Source organism: Syngnathus leptorhynchus, chromosome 15 (genome assembly GCF_054491065.1).
Source record: "Syngnathus leptorhynchus isolate UIUO chromosome 15, UIUO_Slep, whole genome shotgun sequence".
In the NCBI taxonomy this organism is placed as follows: Eukaryota; Metazoa; Chordata; class Actinopteri; order Syngnathiformes; family Syngnathidae; genus Syngnathus; species Syngnathus leptorhynchus.
In genome coordinates this window covers 6,695,409-6,709,196 of record NC_141209.1, presented here as the reverse complement: position 1 = coordinate 6,709,196, position 13,788 = coordinate 6,695,409, and the positions used below count along the sequence as shown (strand labels likewise).

Genomic DNA, 13,788 nt, shown 5'->3' with positions numbered 1-13,788 from the left:
ATCTACTGAGATATGCATCAAATTGTATCCAAATAAAAAAATAAAAAGGTACACACCTGGTAAATCGCATTATTTTATTATGATAACAGCATTTCTTTCTCATTCATCTTGTATACACAAGGCAAGTTTTTCAAGTAGACAAAACTTTTAAATGCTCAACATGTCACAGCAAATTTTGACACTAACAATACTGTGTTTTGCAAAAGTATTTTATCTCTTTACAGTGGAAAAAAAAACCCCAACTATTCAAAAAAAACTCCCAACGTGGAGGCAACTTGCAGCCCAACAGTCAATAAAGGGGAGGGGGGGGGTCCAATTGTAGCAGGGTTAACCAAGATTAACCTAAATTAAACCTCATACATGAAGAAAACAACATTTGAATATAGGTACATGTCTGGTCCTCTAATTGCATCTCTACACAACAGCGTTAAACCTCAGCAAAATTTGTACAGTTAAGTCTTTAATTATATTTAACAATATTGTAAAAACAGACAAACATTAACAAGAGAATGAAAATGACAAAAACAACATGAAAGAGGAAACATACTACAATTGAATATGTACAGGAAGTGGGCTCATTCAGCCCTTCTGGACGTTACTGATGAGCTCATCACAGAGTTTGGTCAGCTCTTCAAACTCCTTCACCTATGACATTGAACAAAAAGCAAGTTGAGGGTTCTAAAAAATAGCTCAGCGGTGAGAAGTGTTGCATATTGTTGAATTCGGTGGCCAGCCTGTATATTCTATTCACCTTCTGATCTAGGTTCTTCTCCAGCGATTGTACCTTCAACTGCTCACGCCGCAGCTGGACTTGCAGCGCCGACACCTCCGCCTTGTTCTTGGCTCGCACTTCAGCGATTTCCTCGTTGGCTCTAATGGAGATGACAGCCAATGTGAGCCAAGAAAGTTTCATATGGGCAAATTTGAAACAAGTGGGCAAGCTTTTTTTTTTTTTTTTTTTCTTTACTGGCTAATTTTCTCCTCGGCGTGAGCTTTGAGGGTCTGGTAGCGCTTCTCGTCCTGCTTGATCCTCACCATGTAGTCTTGAGAACAAGCTTTCAGGGTTTCTTCGTTCTGGAGGGGGAAACACGATTCGTCAAATATCAAATTGCAATAACCCAGTTCTTCATTTCATTCAACTGAGGCGGTTCTTACCTTTTTGAACCCCTCAATGATCTCTTTGTACTTTTCCAGTCGTCTAAAAAGGTCCGAGAGGGATCTCTCCATGGCGTTGAGGTCACTGGACACCTGCTCCTTCTCAAGCAGGACCTCGTCCAGCTTGGCTTGTGAAGCCTCGCGCTCCTTCTCTTGGTCCGCTGAAAAACAACCACATCATCTTACATCTGCGGTATAACACTTGATCATTTTTATTTTTTTTTTAAACTCACCCATCATTTTTGCAATCATCAGTTCAAATTCTGCAATTATTTTCCTGTTGGAAAGGGGTGAATGTCAGCTGATATGTTGGGAATATATATATATATATATATATATATATATATAAAAAAAAAAAAAAAAGTACCTCATTTCTTGACCATCACTTTGTAACTGGCTGTACTTTGCCCACATTTGATCTTCTTTTTCCTTGGCCTATAAAACAAAGACAACAATTAAATCACACTGACTATATGGACTGTTAAGTACCACGTACATGCAAAAAAAAAAAAAAAACCTGCTACTGTGTTTTAGCAGGTCATATACCTCGGCCTGCATTTTAGCAATGGCTGCGTCCATGTCTTTCTGACTGTACTTCAGCACATCAATGATGTCCTCTGAGCTTGCAGGCTGCGAGAAAGCTGGTCCGAGAATTTGGGGAGTCTGCGGGACAACAAGAACATGGTAAGCGTTTGACGTCATGTCCCCCAATCAACCCCCGGTAAAATTGCATCCAATGTTTACAGGAGTTGCGGCAGACTCTTCAGCCACAGGTAGAGGTTCAAATCTAAATTGGACAGAGAAATATAACCGTTGAGATTTGCTTTTTTGATGATTTGCTTTCCAGGAGGTGCACGCATACAGTCATACCGTGAAAGGAGAGAGGCGGGCTGAGGGGCTTGTAGTGGAAAGACGGGGGCTCCTCCACTCTTCTTCGGGCTTTCCCTCAGCAGGGGGTCGAACTTGAGGTACAAGGACTGTTTGCGCAGTGCAGACTCCTTGAACTAATTGTATACAAAATCCATATTTAGAAAAAATAATAATAATTCTCCAGGTTGTGTATCAAGGCTCACAAAAAGTACTAAATCACTCACCCTGCTTGAGCCAAACTGTTCAAGGTAGTCCATTTGTGCCTCAAAGTTGTCGGACATGACTTGGGAGGAATAACAAAGAAACCTTAACAGGAGTAGGAGTGATAAATAAAAAAAAGAATCAAAGTGACCAAATTCCATGTACTTACACTCAGTCCCAGGCACAAACATCTCAGTGAACTCCGGCAAGTTAGTCTGCGGTTGTTTTTCGGCTAAATCGTTGGAAGGCTTTTCAGCTTTGGGAGGTGAACCCTGGTCTTTGTCACAAACGATCTCCTCAGCTTTCTGTCAGTGAATAAAAAAAGATTTTAAGAATACAATTAGAAGCTTCTTCGCACTGCTGGCCAGTAGAGACCATGTATTGTAACTACAGTGCTGGAAAGAATCAATTTATTAAGGATCGAAAGAAATAAAATGATCTCGATACCTGCTTCTGTAGCGCTTCAGGGTCGGCTTGATCTGTGACCGTGCTCTCAGCAGCCCTACAAAACAAAATTGCATATTTCCAGGTTAACGAAAACGTAAAGCTGCATTCAGATTGCGTTCAGAGTTGACGTACTGAGCAACTGTTTTATGTGTAGCGTTGCGCCGAGGGCTGCTGCGCGGACTGCTCCCGGGAGAGTTGTCGATGTTGGACTTTGTGCCGAAAGGGTTAAAGTTGGGATCGGCCATCTTTTCAAAGTCAATCGAGTATAAGCCTTTGGGGGAAATCGCATCTGCCACATTGCCGGCCGCCGACTCGTCCACGTCATCTTTGCTGTCGGACAAAGGCTTCTCTTTGGGCTTGTGAGCACGTGGTTTTGCGGCAAACTTCTTGGGCGGGGGTTTCCTTTTGACATCGTCGTCGTCAAAGTTGAACTCTAGTTTGAATGGGCCGTGCTTGGTGGGCGGGGCTGCCGTCGGGCGTTCCGAATCAGTGTCGGCGATGAGCTTTTCATCAGCTTGAACAGGCACCTCTTCATCGGCAGCAATTATCGGGGCCTCCTCAATGGGTGGTTTACTTTCTAGTGCCTTCCTCGACAGGACAGGGGAATTCTGGATTTTGGAGCCCCCGGTTTTAAAAGGATCCATCATGTCAATACTGTCAAAATCAATCTTGTAAGTTCCTTTTGCCAGGAGGGGCTCCTCTTCCACAAAACCATCTGAAGGTTTGTTTTCATCGCCTCTGGGGGGTGTCCCAGCGGGGACTTTGTCAGGTGTGGCGCTGCGTGTCTCTTGTTCCACGACAGGAACCTTCACCACGGTGACCACGCTGCTGTCTGCCGAGCTGACTTCGGCGGAGGCGTTGATGAGGGAGTTCTCCACTGAGCGAGTGAAAGGAAGAGTCTCATCCAGCGCCAAATCGGACTTGTTGGTGGGCTCCTCACACATATCGTCTGGCTGTTTGGAAACGGAGTTCTCAGATGGAGGCTGTGTGGGTGAGAGAACCATCTTATTAGAACCCCCAAAAGGGTTCATGCTGTCCAGGTTGTTAAAGTCCAACTGATAGACTCCTTTGCTTTGGATCGGGATGTCATCATCGGGATAGGGAGACTGTTCTGTAGCAAAACAAAGAACAGGATAATGTACATGAACTACTTTTGGATTTGGAATTCAACCCAATTGTCCTGAAAGGTGGTTAAAAACAGCAAAAACAAATAAGAGGATAGATTCTGCGAATAGGCAGGAAAACTACCTTGTGCAGGACCATCTGGTTGCTTAACTGTCTCTGGTGGCTCAGTGCTAGACAGGGAGAAAAAAAAAAAAAAATCAACTTTAAAATGGTTCATTATGCCATAGAGTCTTTTGTAACCAAGTGTCCATACTTTGTCATGTCTAAATTTAAGGACTCGAGTGCTTTTGTGCACTCATCCACACTGGTCATTTGGACTGACTTTGCAGGAGATACAATCCTCTTAGTGAGTGGATCTCTTCGCGGAGTCTGGAAACAAACCTAAACATCAAAACAAAGATTGAATTACAGATATAAACTAAAAGACTGAAAAAAAAAAAAGGCCACGGTGATGGCATGATCGGCCGGCCACCTTCGCGCCCTTGGGGACAGTCTTGCTGGGGAGGTTCTCCGTCTGACGTAAGATGGATGGCCTCCCGGTCAGCTGGTCTAGCTCAAAAATATCTTTTGTGCTGCTGAGCTTCCCTCCTTTGGGGTAGATGCCACAGTTCTCATCATTCCCCTCAACAGAGCTCATTCTGTGTACACAAAGAAACACGGTTAGTTGTCTACGTCAAAAACACCAAGGGGAGGGCGTCTTTGGTAAAGCTGCATACAAATGATAAGGAACTTTTCTGAGTTTGTACCAAAATGAGGATGATTCCCATGCTCTACTTGAGAAGGTGACATCTTGTAAATAATACACATTTGTAAATAAAATGGCAGTGAGAAAAGGCGACTGATAATCTGCACATGATCAATTATTATTCAATTGTATACGGTATTGGAAAAAATAATCCATTTTGAAGTTGGGCTGTTCCCATCTGTCCAATATTATACACACAAAAACAAAAGAAATTCAAGAGACCACGTGACATCCCCACGAGTTGAATCCTGTCGAATTTTTACATTGTGTCACCGACAAAAATAAAAAATAAAAAACGTAAATTGGTCGTCATCTGAGACTAAAATATACTCCTTTGTCATTCGACGAAATCTGGGCACTTATGTCGTTTCACTTTATTGTAGTCAAAGCACGCTAAGACGCGGAGAAAATCCGATTGTTGGGTTGTATAAAGCGTGAAAAGCGATCAAACGTCAAAATGCTATTTTACGAGCTACTTTGAATTTGTTAACGCTCGCGTTCGTTTGTGCTCATATTTAAATTAACGGCTGCAGCACAGTCCATTGGAACAACTTCCTCGTTACACCATCTCGATACACTATACAAGCAATTTATTAGTAAATGAAATAACTCACAAACCTGTTAAACCACGAAACTCAAATACTGTAATCACAAAAAAAGTCAACTCCAGAGAGCGAAAAAAGACACAATGGCGTGGTATAGGAAAATCTTCCCGTTTACTGTGCTGAAATCGCTTTGGATTTGAAACCCCTTAAAAAGGACCAATAAGATCTTTGGGAACATTCAAAGTAGCCAATCACGTAAAACCCGGAAAAGGCACTTCATGACATTCACGCCAAAGGATACAAATTTAAACCACAAAACGAATGTGATTAGTCTGTCAAATATATGTTTTTTATTTTCATTTTAGTATTTTAAAAACACTTTAAAATGTATTTATATTTTTGTAAAATTTGACTTAACAATAAAATACGTGCACTTACCAGCGTTTTGTCTTCCAGTCCTTCTCATCTTCTGCTTTAACTCCAGCAATCTGCAAATCCTCCATACCACATCCTCAAAATACAAATGCGTCTAAAAGGATTTGTATATTTATATATTTTTTAAAATTCACTACATGGAAGTTATAATACAAATTAATATGAATAACCCCCTCAATTTTACCTCTGTAGGGATTTATTTAATGTATTGAAACTTGATCAATTAAATCATTTATATATAATCAACATTTATATTTGTAGAATGCATTTTTTTCAGAACTATTTTTCTTATACAATTCAGAGGGGGGCAGCACGCAACGATACGGAGACAAGCTTCCGTTAAATCATCAACGAAGAAGAAAAGTAAGGAAAACCAAGAGAGTCACCCGCCAAATTTGATACTAAACAAACTCGGACCCCCATTTAATCCGACAAACTATGAAGAATTTGGACTTTTCTACATAACAGCGGATTGTTCAAGACCGTCAACAATGAATTTAATTGGAAAGGGTAATGAATGATACGTCTGATATGAACTGAATGGAGAGTTTAAAGTTGAACGACGGACCTTTCTTCTCTTCGGAGTTAAATTACTTCATTGTGCGATTGGTGTCGTAAAAATGTAACTTGTTAATTTTTATTGTGAACCTTATGCACAAACAATTACTGTGCGTTTGTTTTCAGGATGTGGCGATTTCAACCAGTTTGCTGGCAGGTAATGAATCGCATGCGCAAATCAAAAATACAATCGCATAAAACAGATTATCCCAAAGTGGTATACAAGAGCAGCCAACATCAATGTTAAATTGTGGTCTTCCAGTGGTGACAGCGATTCAATCAAAGTTTTCGTCCGAGTACGACCTCTCACCAAGGGCACGGGACTAACCACGGATGGAGATCAGAACTTGTGTCTCAAAGTCACCTCAGCAAACACCTTACGTCTACTTGCCAAACCGGAGCCGCGAACCTTCACTTACGATCATGTTGCTGACATGGACACATCCCAGGTTTGTGGTACTTTTTTTGTTGTTACTATCCCCATACTGGAATGTCTTTGTGAAAAGAACCCCTGTGTCATTCTTCAACAGGACTCCGTTTTCTCTTCTGTGGCCAAGAATATTGTGGAGTCTTGCATGAATGGATACAATGGAACCATTTTTGCCTAGTAAGTTGTCAAAAGTGTCAAAAGAGATCTGGATCTTTGCATATCACATCAAGGCAACATTGAGCAGAAGTGCTACCCACTGCCACATTTCAGAAATAAGCTGATGACTAAACATGACCTTTGTTTAGTTTCTCACTTGATGATGAGTGCTGCTCATTAACTGTTCTATTTCTTCTACAGCGGCCAAACAGGATCAGGAAAAACGTTCACAATGCTAGGTAAGAATTCAGGTTAAATCTGCTGCACTATTAGTATTATAGAAATAATAATAAAGCCATTATATTACACTACTAGGACCCTCTGAGTTGGACAACTTTACAGATGAACTTCGGGGTGTTATTCCTCGCAGTTTCGAGTACCTGTTCTTTCTCATCAACAGAGAAGTGGTAATATTGTGCATCACCATGACAATGAAGTACAGATGTTAGTATATTATATAGAAACAATCTTTCTTTCTCTTTCAGTCTCAGTCCAAAACCTTTCTCTGTAAATGTTCATTCATTGAGATTTACAATGAACAAATCTTTGACCTCCTGGACACGGCCTCCGCCAGCCTCTTTGTCAGAGAGAATATCAAGAAGGGTGTGTTTGTAGAGGGCGCGGTGGAGAAGTTTGTCAGCTCTGCTGCCGAAGCGTACCAGGTAGAAATTAGTAATCCAATGTAAACCAAGCTTTTAATTGTTTCCGTGTAAGATTATTGTGTTGTATGACTCGTAGGTGTTGTCTCGTGGCTGGCGTAATCGCAGAGTGGCCTCCACTTCCATGAACCGCGAATCTTCCAGATCTCATGCTGTGTTCACCATGACTCTGGAGTCCAAGGAATCCATCAATGAAGTGGTGAACATTCGAATGTCTCAGCTGAACCTGGTTGATCTGGCTGGCTCGGAGAGGCAGAGAGACACACACACCGAAGGCTCCAGGCTCAAGGTGAAGATTTTTTGGCTCAGTCTGTCTCTTAATTCGCAGATCTTCTCATTTTTGCAAAGCTCATGGTATCAAAAGGCCAATGAACAGGAACCCGTCCACGTCTCTGTGATTGGGATCCGCTGTTTTAACCGATTGTTGCTTTGTGCTCTGCTTCTCTTGCAGGAGGCCAGCAGTATCAATCGTTCCCTCATGTGCCTTGGTCAGGTGATCATGGCTTTGGTCGACGTGTCCAATGGGAAGAATCGCCACATTTGTTATAGAGACTCCAAACTAACCTTCCTGCTACGGGTGAGTCACTTGAGTGGCAAAATACGGTTAAGGTGCAAAAGAGCATTAGTAATACACTTTGAGGCCATAGAAATAAAACAATCCAGCAAAAGAGTGTCATCATCATCATGACATGAAAATAGCATTGAAGATTTTCTGACGTTTCAGGACTCTCTTGGAGGAAACGCAAAGACTTACATCATAGCCAATGTTCACCCTGGATCCAAATGTTTTGGTGAGACATTATCCACGTTACAATTTGCCCAGAGAGCAAAGCTGATCAAGAACAAGGTATGGCTGCTTAAAAAGATCAGATCAGCCCAGGGTCAAATTATCAAGTTTTTGTTGTTTTTATTATTACAGGCTATTGTCAATGAAGACACGCAAGGAAATGTGAGACAGCTGCAAGCGGAGCTGAAGAAACTGAAGGAGCAGCTTGCGCAGGCTCTCTCGTCTCAGCAAGTGGATTTTGGGAAAGACGTAGCACCAGGAGGACCAGGGCTCCTCATCTCAAGTAAAATTCGTGTGGAATGCAATTCATAACTTTCTTTCAGGTGTTTCGTCAACAAATGTTCTTGTCTCACCAGAGCCGTCCACGCATACCGAACTTGTCTCCTTGTACAAAGCCAAGTTCATGGCTGCTGTTCGTTTGTGGAAGAAAGGAGAGGAAGAGAAGACGGCAAGGCATCTTTTCTGTTTTTAAGCAAATTCTACTTTTCACATGAGCCGCGGGTTTACTGTATTTGTGTAACTGTGCACGGCAGGTTCTGCTGAAAAAGGCATCTCAGCTGGAGCAGGCCTGGACTCAGAAGGACAAGTTCATCCACTCCAGTCGCCTGATCATCAAATTCCGGGAGGATCATATCAGTCGCCTGGAGAAAAAACTCAAGGCGGAATGTGGCATGCTTGCAGATGTGGAGTCGCAGGCTCTCATTGACCAGTTTAAAGAAGAGATTAGTATATTGCGAGAGCAGGTAGAACTTTTTCCTTTGTCCCAATTACTGCATTGTGCTCTATTTCACATCTATCCATTGTTCCGTACGTTTGCCTTCAAGATTGAACATCACCCCAAGATGACTCGCTATGCAGCAGAGAACTACAGCCTCAGAGAGGAGAATCGTCAGCTTCGTTCCCTTGAGTCCGTGATGAAAGCTGAAGAGGAAGCAGCACAAGTTGCGCAAGAGCTCCAACAAGATTTCCAAAGGGCCGTTGAGGCGGAGAAGAACGCCGAAAGTAAGTTGCGGCCGTAGATATTGATCAGAGCGTATTTACGAGTCTTTGTGACAAATCGCTTGCTGCTTCACAGCTCTAGCCGGTGCTTCAACTTCCTTGGCTTCGAATGCTCTTGGTACAGCTGCGATGGAGAAGCTGAAAGCTCAGATGCTTCAGAAACAATCTGACCTCACAGCAGTTTTGCACGCTTTTGAGGAGTACAAGGAAATCACAAAGTAAGATGGAGATTTTATTACGTAAACAAACAGTGTTGGGATCATGTATTCAAGTATTTTTGAAAGAATGCCTCATAGAAAGTGGTGAGCATTCGATGACCGTGATGAGATTTGCCGGTTGGCCGTGTTTTTAAGGAAGCAGATGTCTCAGTTGGAGTCGGATAAACGCTACCTTGAGAAGTCCAACAAGCATCTGGAGAACATTTTGGAAGCCACAAATGCCTACAAAAAACAAGAAGTCTCCGAATTGAACCGAATTCATGTTGAAACTTTAAAGGTGAAGTTTGGATCTTTTCAGTTTTATAAACCAAAAGAATTGAATGTCTTCTGCCAGTACAATTTATTTTGTATACTACTGCTGAGTCTTCCTTCTTCAAACATCAGATTCTGACAACACCCACCAAAGCATACAACTTGCGCTCCTGTCTCGTACCACTGTCCAGCCCAGAACACTTGAATGGTAGCATCAACAATGTCGATGACCATTTGGCCGAGTCACCCCGTTCAGAAACGACTGAGATGGCCTTGACGGAAGAATTGCGTCAAGTGCAGGTAATCAGAATTGTGGTGTGCACGAGAATAAGTATTGTCAAATTTATCATTTATTTTGTTGTTGTTGTTGTGATTTCTCAGGAGCAAGCGAGTCAGGTTCGGTCCCAGCTGGGGGAGGAGGAGCTCAAAAACAGCAAGCTGATGCAGCAAATTGTAAAACTCGAGGAGCAGGTTCACGTCATGTCACAGGAGTGTGGACAAAAAGAGGAGGTGAGGATTTCCTCATAGTTTTGGATACAACATTATTTCGGAGTCAATTTATCACATTAAAATAATGTGGCCTACTTTTATCCTGATGCAGCAACTGTCAGCTGAGCGCGCTAGCAAGAACAGCAATCATCTCAAACTCCAGGAGACAATCACCAGCCTTCAACAGAAGTATCAGCATGAACAAGAAACTGCAGAAGGTGCCGTTTTTCTTCCCAGTGTTTTTTTTTTTTAAACTTTTTTTTTTTACCCCAGATGGTGAGTGAAGTCGTGTTTTTCCTCTTTTCAGTATTAAGAAGTGAGATTCAGGACCTGAGGTTGGTTCTGCAGTCGTCTGACAAGGAGCTGGCTTCTGTGAAGACGGAGCTAAGAGACAAACAAAGTATACAGCAGAAAGAGGCGAGCCAGCTCTCCAGCAGTCTGATCACCACGCAGCTCCAACTTGACAAAGTCCAGTAAGGAGCCGTTGGTCCGTGTTGCTATGTTGAAACGTCACTGTTGCCCAAACAAAATCGCTTGAGCAACGTTGTCGTTTCAGGCTAGATTGGGAGCAGCTTCTGGAGCAGCACCGCACTCTGCGGGATTCTTTCGAGCAGCTGCAAGCCGAGGCAAAATTTGAGGCTGATCTAGCGAGACAGCAGATACAGGACGGGCAGCAGGAGATCAGCAAACTGAGGGCTCACATTGCCGTCAGTAAACTTGTAACCATCTTTTCCGAAACTCAGTTCTGAAAAAGGTCTCATTGTGCTTTTTTTTTTTTTAGGAATTAAACAACTCTCTGGAAACAGAGCAAGAGCACACGAGCACCCTGACCTACCAGTTAAGAGAGAACAGAGAAAATACATCAAAGTAAGTTCTATAATTGTCTTTACTCAAATGTTATCTGTAAAAATAAAAATAAAAAAAGATTTTCTGGTGTACTTTCAGAGAACTTAATGAAACGGCTGAGGAGAACACACGCCTGAGCAAGGAAGTCTCAGACATGACTGTACAAATCCATCAGCAGGTCAGTTCATTTTGTATTCTCATGTCTCCAAAATTCTCACACAATCTGTTCCATGACCACAAATCACCCAAAAACAAATTTGATGCTCAATGAGCTGAAGAAGCTTTCATTGTATATTTCCTTTGACTGTGTCCTTGTCATTTCCAAGGTCATCAAACTTGATCATCTTGAGCAAAAGCTGCGCACTGCTGATGAAACCATAAAAGGCCTGGAGCAAAAGGTTGAGCAGGACAAAGTAAGCCTCGGGAAATCACTGTCCTTTTCTAGATGTTTCCAATTTTTCTACCGCTTGTCTAAATCTCTTTTGGTTTTGTCAGGATGTCGTCCTGGATCTGATCAACCAAACCAGAGACCTCCGCAGTGAGCTTAATCATAAGGAACAAAGTATTGCGCATCTGTCAGGAGACATCAGCGATATCACTGTACAGTACTTGAAACCTAATTCTATTTCACCTTCTACGTTCGATTCCCGCTTTGATCACAGTTAAAATTTAAATCGACTCCATCTTCTCCAGGCTAAGTGCAACGCTGCCTGCTCGGAAAGGAAAGACGTCGCAGAGCAAAATACCAAGATGCAAGCAGAAATCGCAGAACTGAAAGAATCCTTAGAGAGAAGTCAAGCATCTAGCAAAATTGAGGCAAGAAAAATTTGACACCATTCCTATCACGTGTTCCAAAAACAAAGCGTACGTGCGCGTGTGACAGGTCGAAGTACTGCAGGATGAAATCGCTTATGCAACTGAGGAGGTCGAAAGACTTGCAAAGGTTTTAGATGAGCACAACAATCTCCTTCAAGCTGCTCAAGAGCAAGCCGCTCAGAAAGACATTGTGATCCAGAATCTCCAGCAGAAGGTAATTGTCAAGAAGAGAAGACTAATAATAATAATAATTCACAGTTAATCACTTAATCCAATTTAACTGTGTGGCGGCCCAGGTGCAACAGCAGCAGGAAGCTGTGGAAAAACCAATAAGAAATGAAGTTCTCAAACATGGCGAGTCAACTTGCACTCCCAAAGCAATACCAAAGGTAACAGTTGTTTCTTCAACCGGCTCTCCTTGTGCGTGCCGCAATATCTTTGTTGTAACATGCCCTTTTTTTTTATCAATTCAAGACCCCCAGCACCCCGGGAAGCTTTAACCGGGACCTAACCCAGATTCTCGAGAGCCAGGAGAGGGAACTGGAGAATCGACGGTCCTCAATGATGACCATGGAAATTCTCTTGGCTGAGCTTAATGCTGAAAGAGCTGCCAAAAATGAGGAGATCCAACGGCTCAAGGTATGTACAGTAGAGGTTTAATTGAATTTAAGAGGATTAATTGACAATTAATTCAATTAATCAATAAATATTTTGGGAATTCTTTAGAGACCTTTTCTATTTTGAAATTGTCCAAATCCAAATTGTCCAAGCACTCAACTCGCGTCGCAACTATCGACAGTTTACCAAAAGTTAAAAAAAACATCTTCAAAAATAGGCTGCTCACTTATATATATAATATACAATTTAATTGATCAATAATGGCTTTTCTTTGTCCTCAGACCCAGCTGACTGAAAAAGAGGTGGTCCGCTTGGAGATTCAGGGCTTGCTCGACCAGTTTTATACCAAAAAACCTCAGGGTGGAAATACAAACAGGTTGAGTGGATTCATCCTTACAGCACACAGACGCTGAGGAACATTAATAATGTTTTACTGTACAACTTTCAGTGAGGAGCTCATTGATGGCATCAAGCAATCTCTTCTTAATGATCTGCAAAAAGAACGAGAAAAGAAGGTTCGTATTCTTGTTTCTTGAAAGTTTTTCCACGTCATCATTGTTCCTGTTTTTGACTCGTACAGGAAAAAGCGATGCAAAGGCTTTCTGACACGCAAAAAAAGTAAGATCTCTGCTTTTTGTTTAACAATGTTTTAACTCCTTTATATTGATCGAGATTATTACTTCTATTGCTTAGGATGCAAGCCCAGGAGTCCATGTTGGCCCAGTCTCAGACTTGTGTCCAGGAGCTGACCACAGAACTGAGAAACCGCTGCCTTGAACTGAGAGAGCTGAGCCTAAGGGTACAGGATGATGACAAGCTCCTCAAGGTCAGAGCCCCCGTGATTTGTGTATCTCCTTGAATCAAATGATATGTAAATATTTAGCACACAGTTAATGTTTTGTAATGTTTTCCAGGAGAATGAGGTTCTCCGTAAACAGAATGTTCAGCTGTCTGAGGAGAATGGGAAACTGGTGGGACACAAGAACCACAAACAGAGGATTGAATACTTGGTCAAGTTAAAGAAGGACAACACCAGACTACAGGCGGTAACTATCATTTCTAGTCTTGGATATGAATTATTTATAAGTAGATATTCTTGTTGATATTTATTTTTTTGTGCATGTGTATTTTCAAAGGAAAACGAAAAGCTTCGATCAGAGTTGAGCTTAATGCAAGACAACACTGGACCTTTGCTGTGATGTTGCCAATACATGACTAACAATTTTCAGTGGACAGTTTTCAAATCTTTTTTTTTTTTTATAAATAATTGTTATTATTATTATTTTTTAATTTTTACGTTTTAGATTTTTGTCAAATTGATAGTAACATTTAAGCAGCTTTTAAAAAATATTGTCCTTGCTTACGTTGACATCATATGGGCATTCTACACGTTAAAAATGAAATAAAACATAAAACTATTTTATTTGCGTTGTTTTT

At 41.7% G+C, this 13,788-nt stretch overlaps 2 protein-coding genes across 2 annotated transcripts; one reads left to right on the top strand and one right to left on the bottom strand.

Annotated features, from left to right (window-relative positions):
- Positions 1–60: 60 nt before the first annotated feature.
- On the bottom strand, positions 61–5,294 carry tacc3 (transforming, acidic coiled-coil containing protein 3). The gene is made up of 17 exons (XM_085932441.1): positions 5,162–5,294; positions 4,271–4,436; positions 4,052–4,179; positions 3,922–3,968; positions 2,806–3,784; positions 2,674–2,728; positions 2,396–2,531; positions 2,250–2,308; positions 2,026–2,159; positions 1,900–1,942; positions 1,702–1,818; positions 1,523–1,590; positions 1,389–1,432; positions 1,156–1,316; positions 968–1,074; positions 752–872; positions 61–645 (listed from the first exon to the last, which is right to left on the bottom strand). Exons 2-17 carry the CDS (start codon positions 4,433–4,435, stop codon positions 580–582), a joined length of 2,430 nt encoding a protein of 809 aa, XP_085788567.1. The 5' UTR covers position 4,436; positions 5,162–5,294; the 3' UTR covers positions 61–579.
- A 558-nt stretch (positions 5,295–5,852) lies between these two features.
- kif15 (kinesin family member 15) lies at positions 5,853–13,734 on the top strand. The gene is made up of 35 exons (XM_085932757.1): positions 5,853–6,033; positions 6,208–6,238; positions 6,344–6,530; positions 6,612–6,688; positions 6,869–6,906; positions 6,983–7,074; positions 7,153–7,329; positions 7,406–7,615; positions 7,778–7,903; positions 8,051–8,173; positions 8,246–8,396; positions 8,470–8,561; positions 8,647–8,856; positions 8,938–9,115; positions 9,189–9,330; positions 9,466–9,607; positions 9,715–9,882; positions 9,964–10,092; positions 10,184–10,289; positions 10,379–10,544; positions 10,628–10,778; positions 10,853–10,938; positions 11,017–11,095; positions 11,244–11,330; positions 11,413–11,517; positions 11,611–11,733; positions 11,801–11,947; positions 12,030–12,122; positions 12,208–12,372; positions 12,633–12,727; positions 12,800–12,866; positions 12,932–12,969; positions 13,045–13,177; positions 13,266–13,397; positions 13,488–13,734. The coding sequence occupies exons 1-35, from the start codon at positions 6,015–6,017 to the stop codon at positions 13,548–13,550; spliced, it is 4,128 nt and encodes a 1,375-aa protein (XP_085788883.1). The 5' UTR covers positions 5,853–6,014; the 3' UTR covers positions 13,551–13,734.
- The last annotated feature ends 54 nt before the right edge of the window (positions 13,735–13,788 follow it).

Coding starts and splice junctions, on each gene's coding strand:
- tacc3 (XM_085932441.1), bottom strand. CDS start 4,435: ATGAGCTCTGTTGAGGGGAATGATGAGAACTGTGGCATCTACCCCAAA. Junction 2,729..2,805: donor ACACATAAAACAGTTGCTCA/GTACGTCAACTC, acceptor TTTGTTTTGTAG/GGCTGCTGAGAGCACGGTCA. Junction 2,532..2,673: donor CTGAAGCGCTACAGAAGCAG/GTATCGAGATCA, acceptor ATTCACTGACAG/AAAGCTGAGGAGATCGTTTG.
- kif15 (XM_085932757.1), top strand. Junction 11,948..12,029: donor TCCAGAATCTCCAGCAGAAG/GTAATTGTCAAG, acceptor GTGGCGGCCCAG/GTGCAACAGCAGCAGGAAGC. Junction 13,178..13,265: donor ATGATGACAAGCTCCTCAAG/GTCAGAGCCCCC, acceptor AATGTTTTCCAG/GAGAATGAGGTTCTCCGTAA.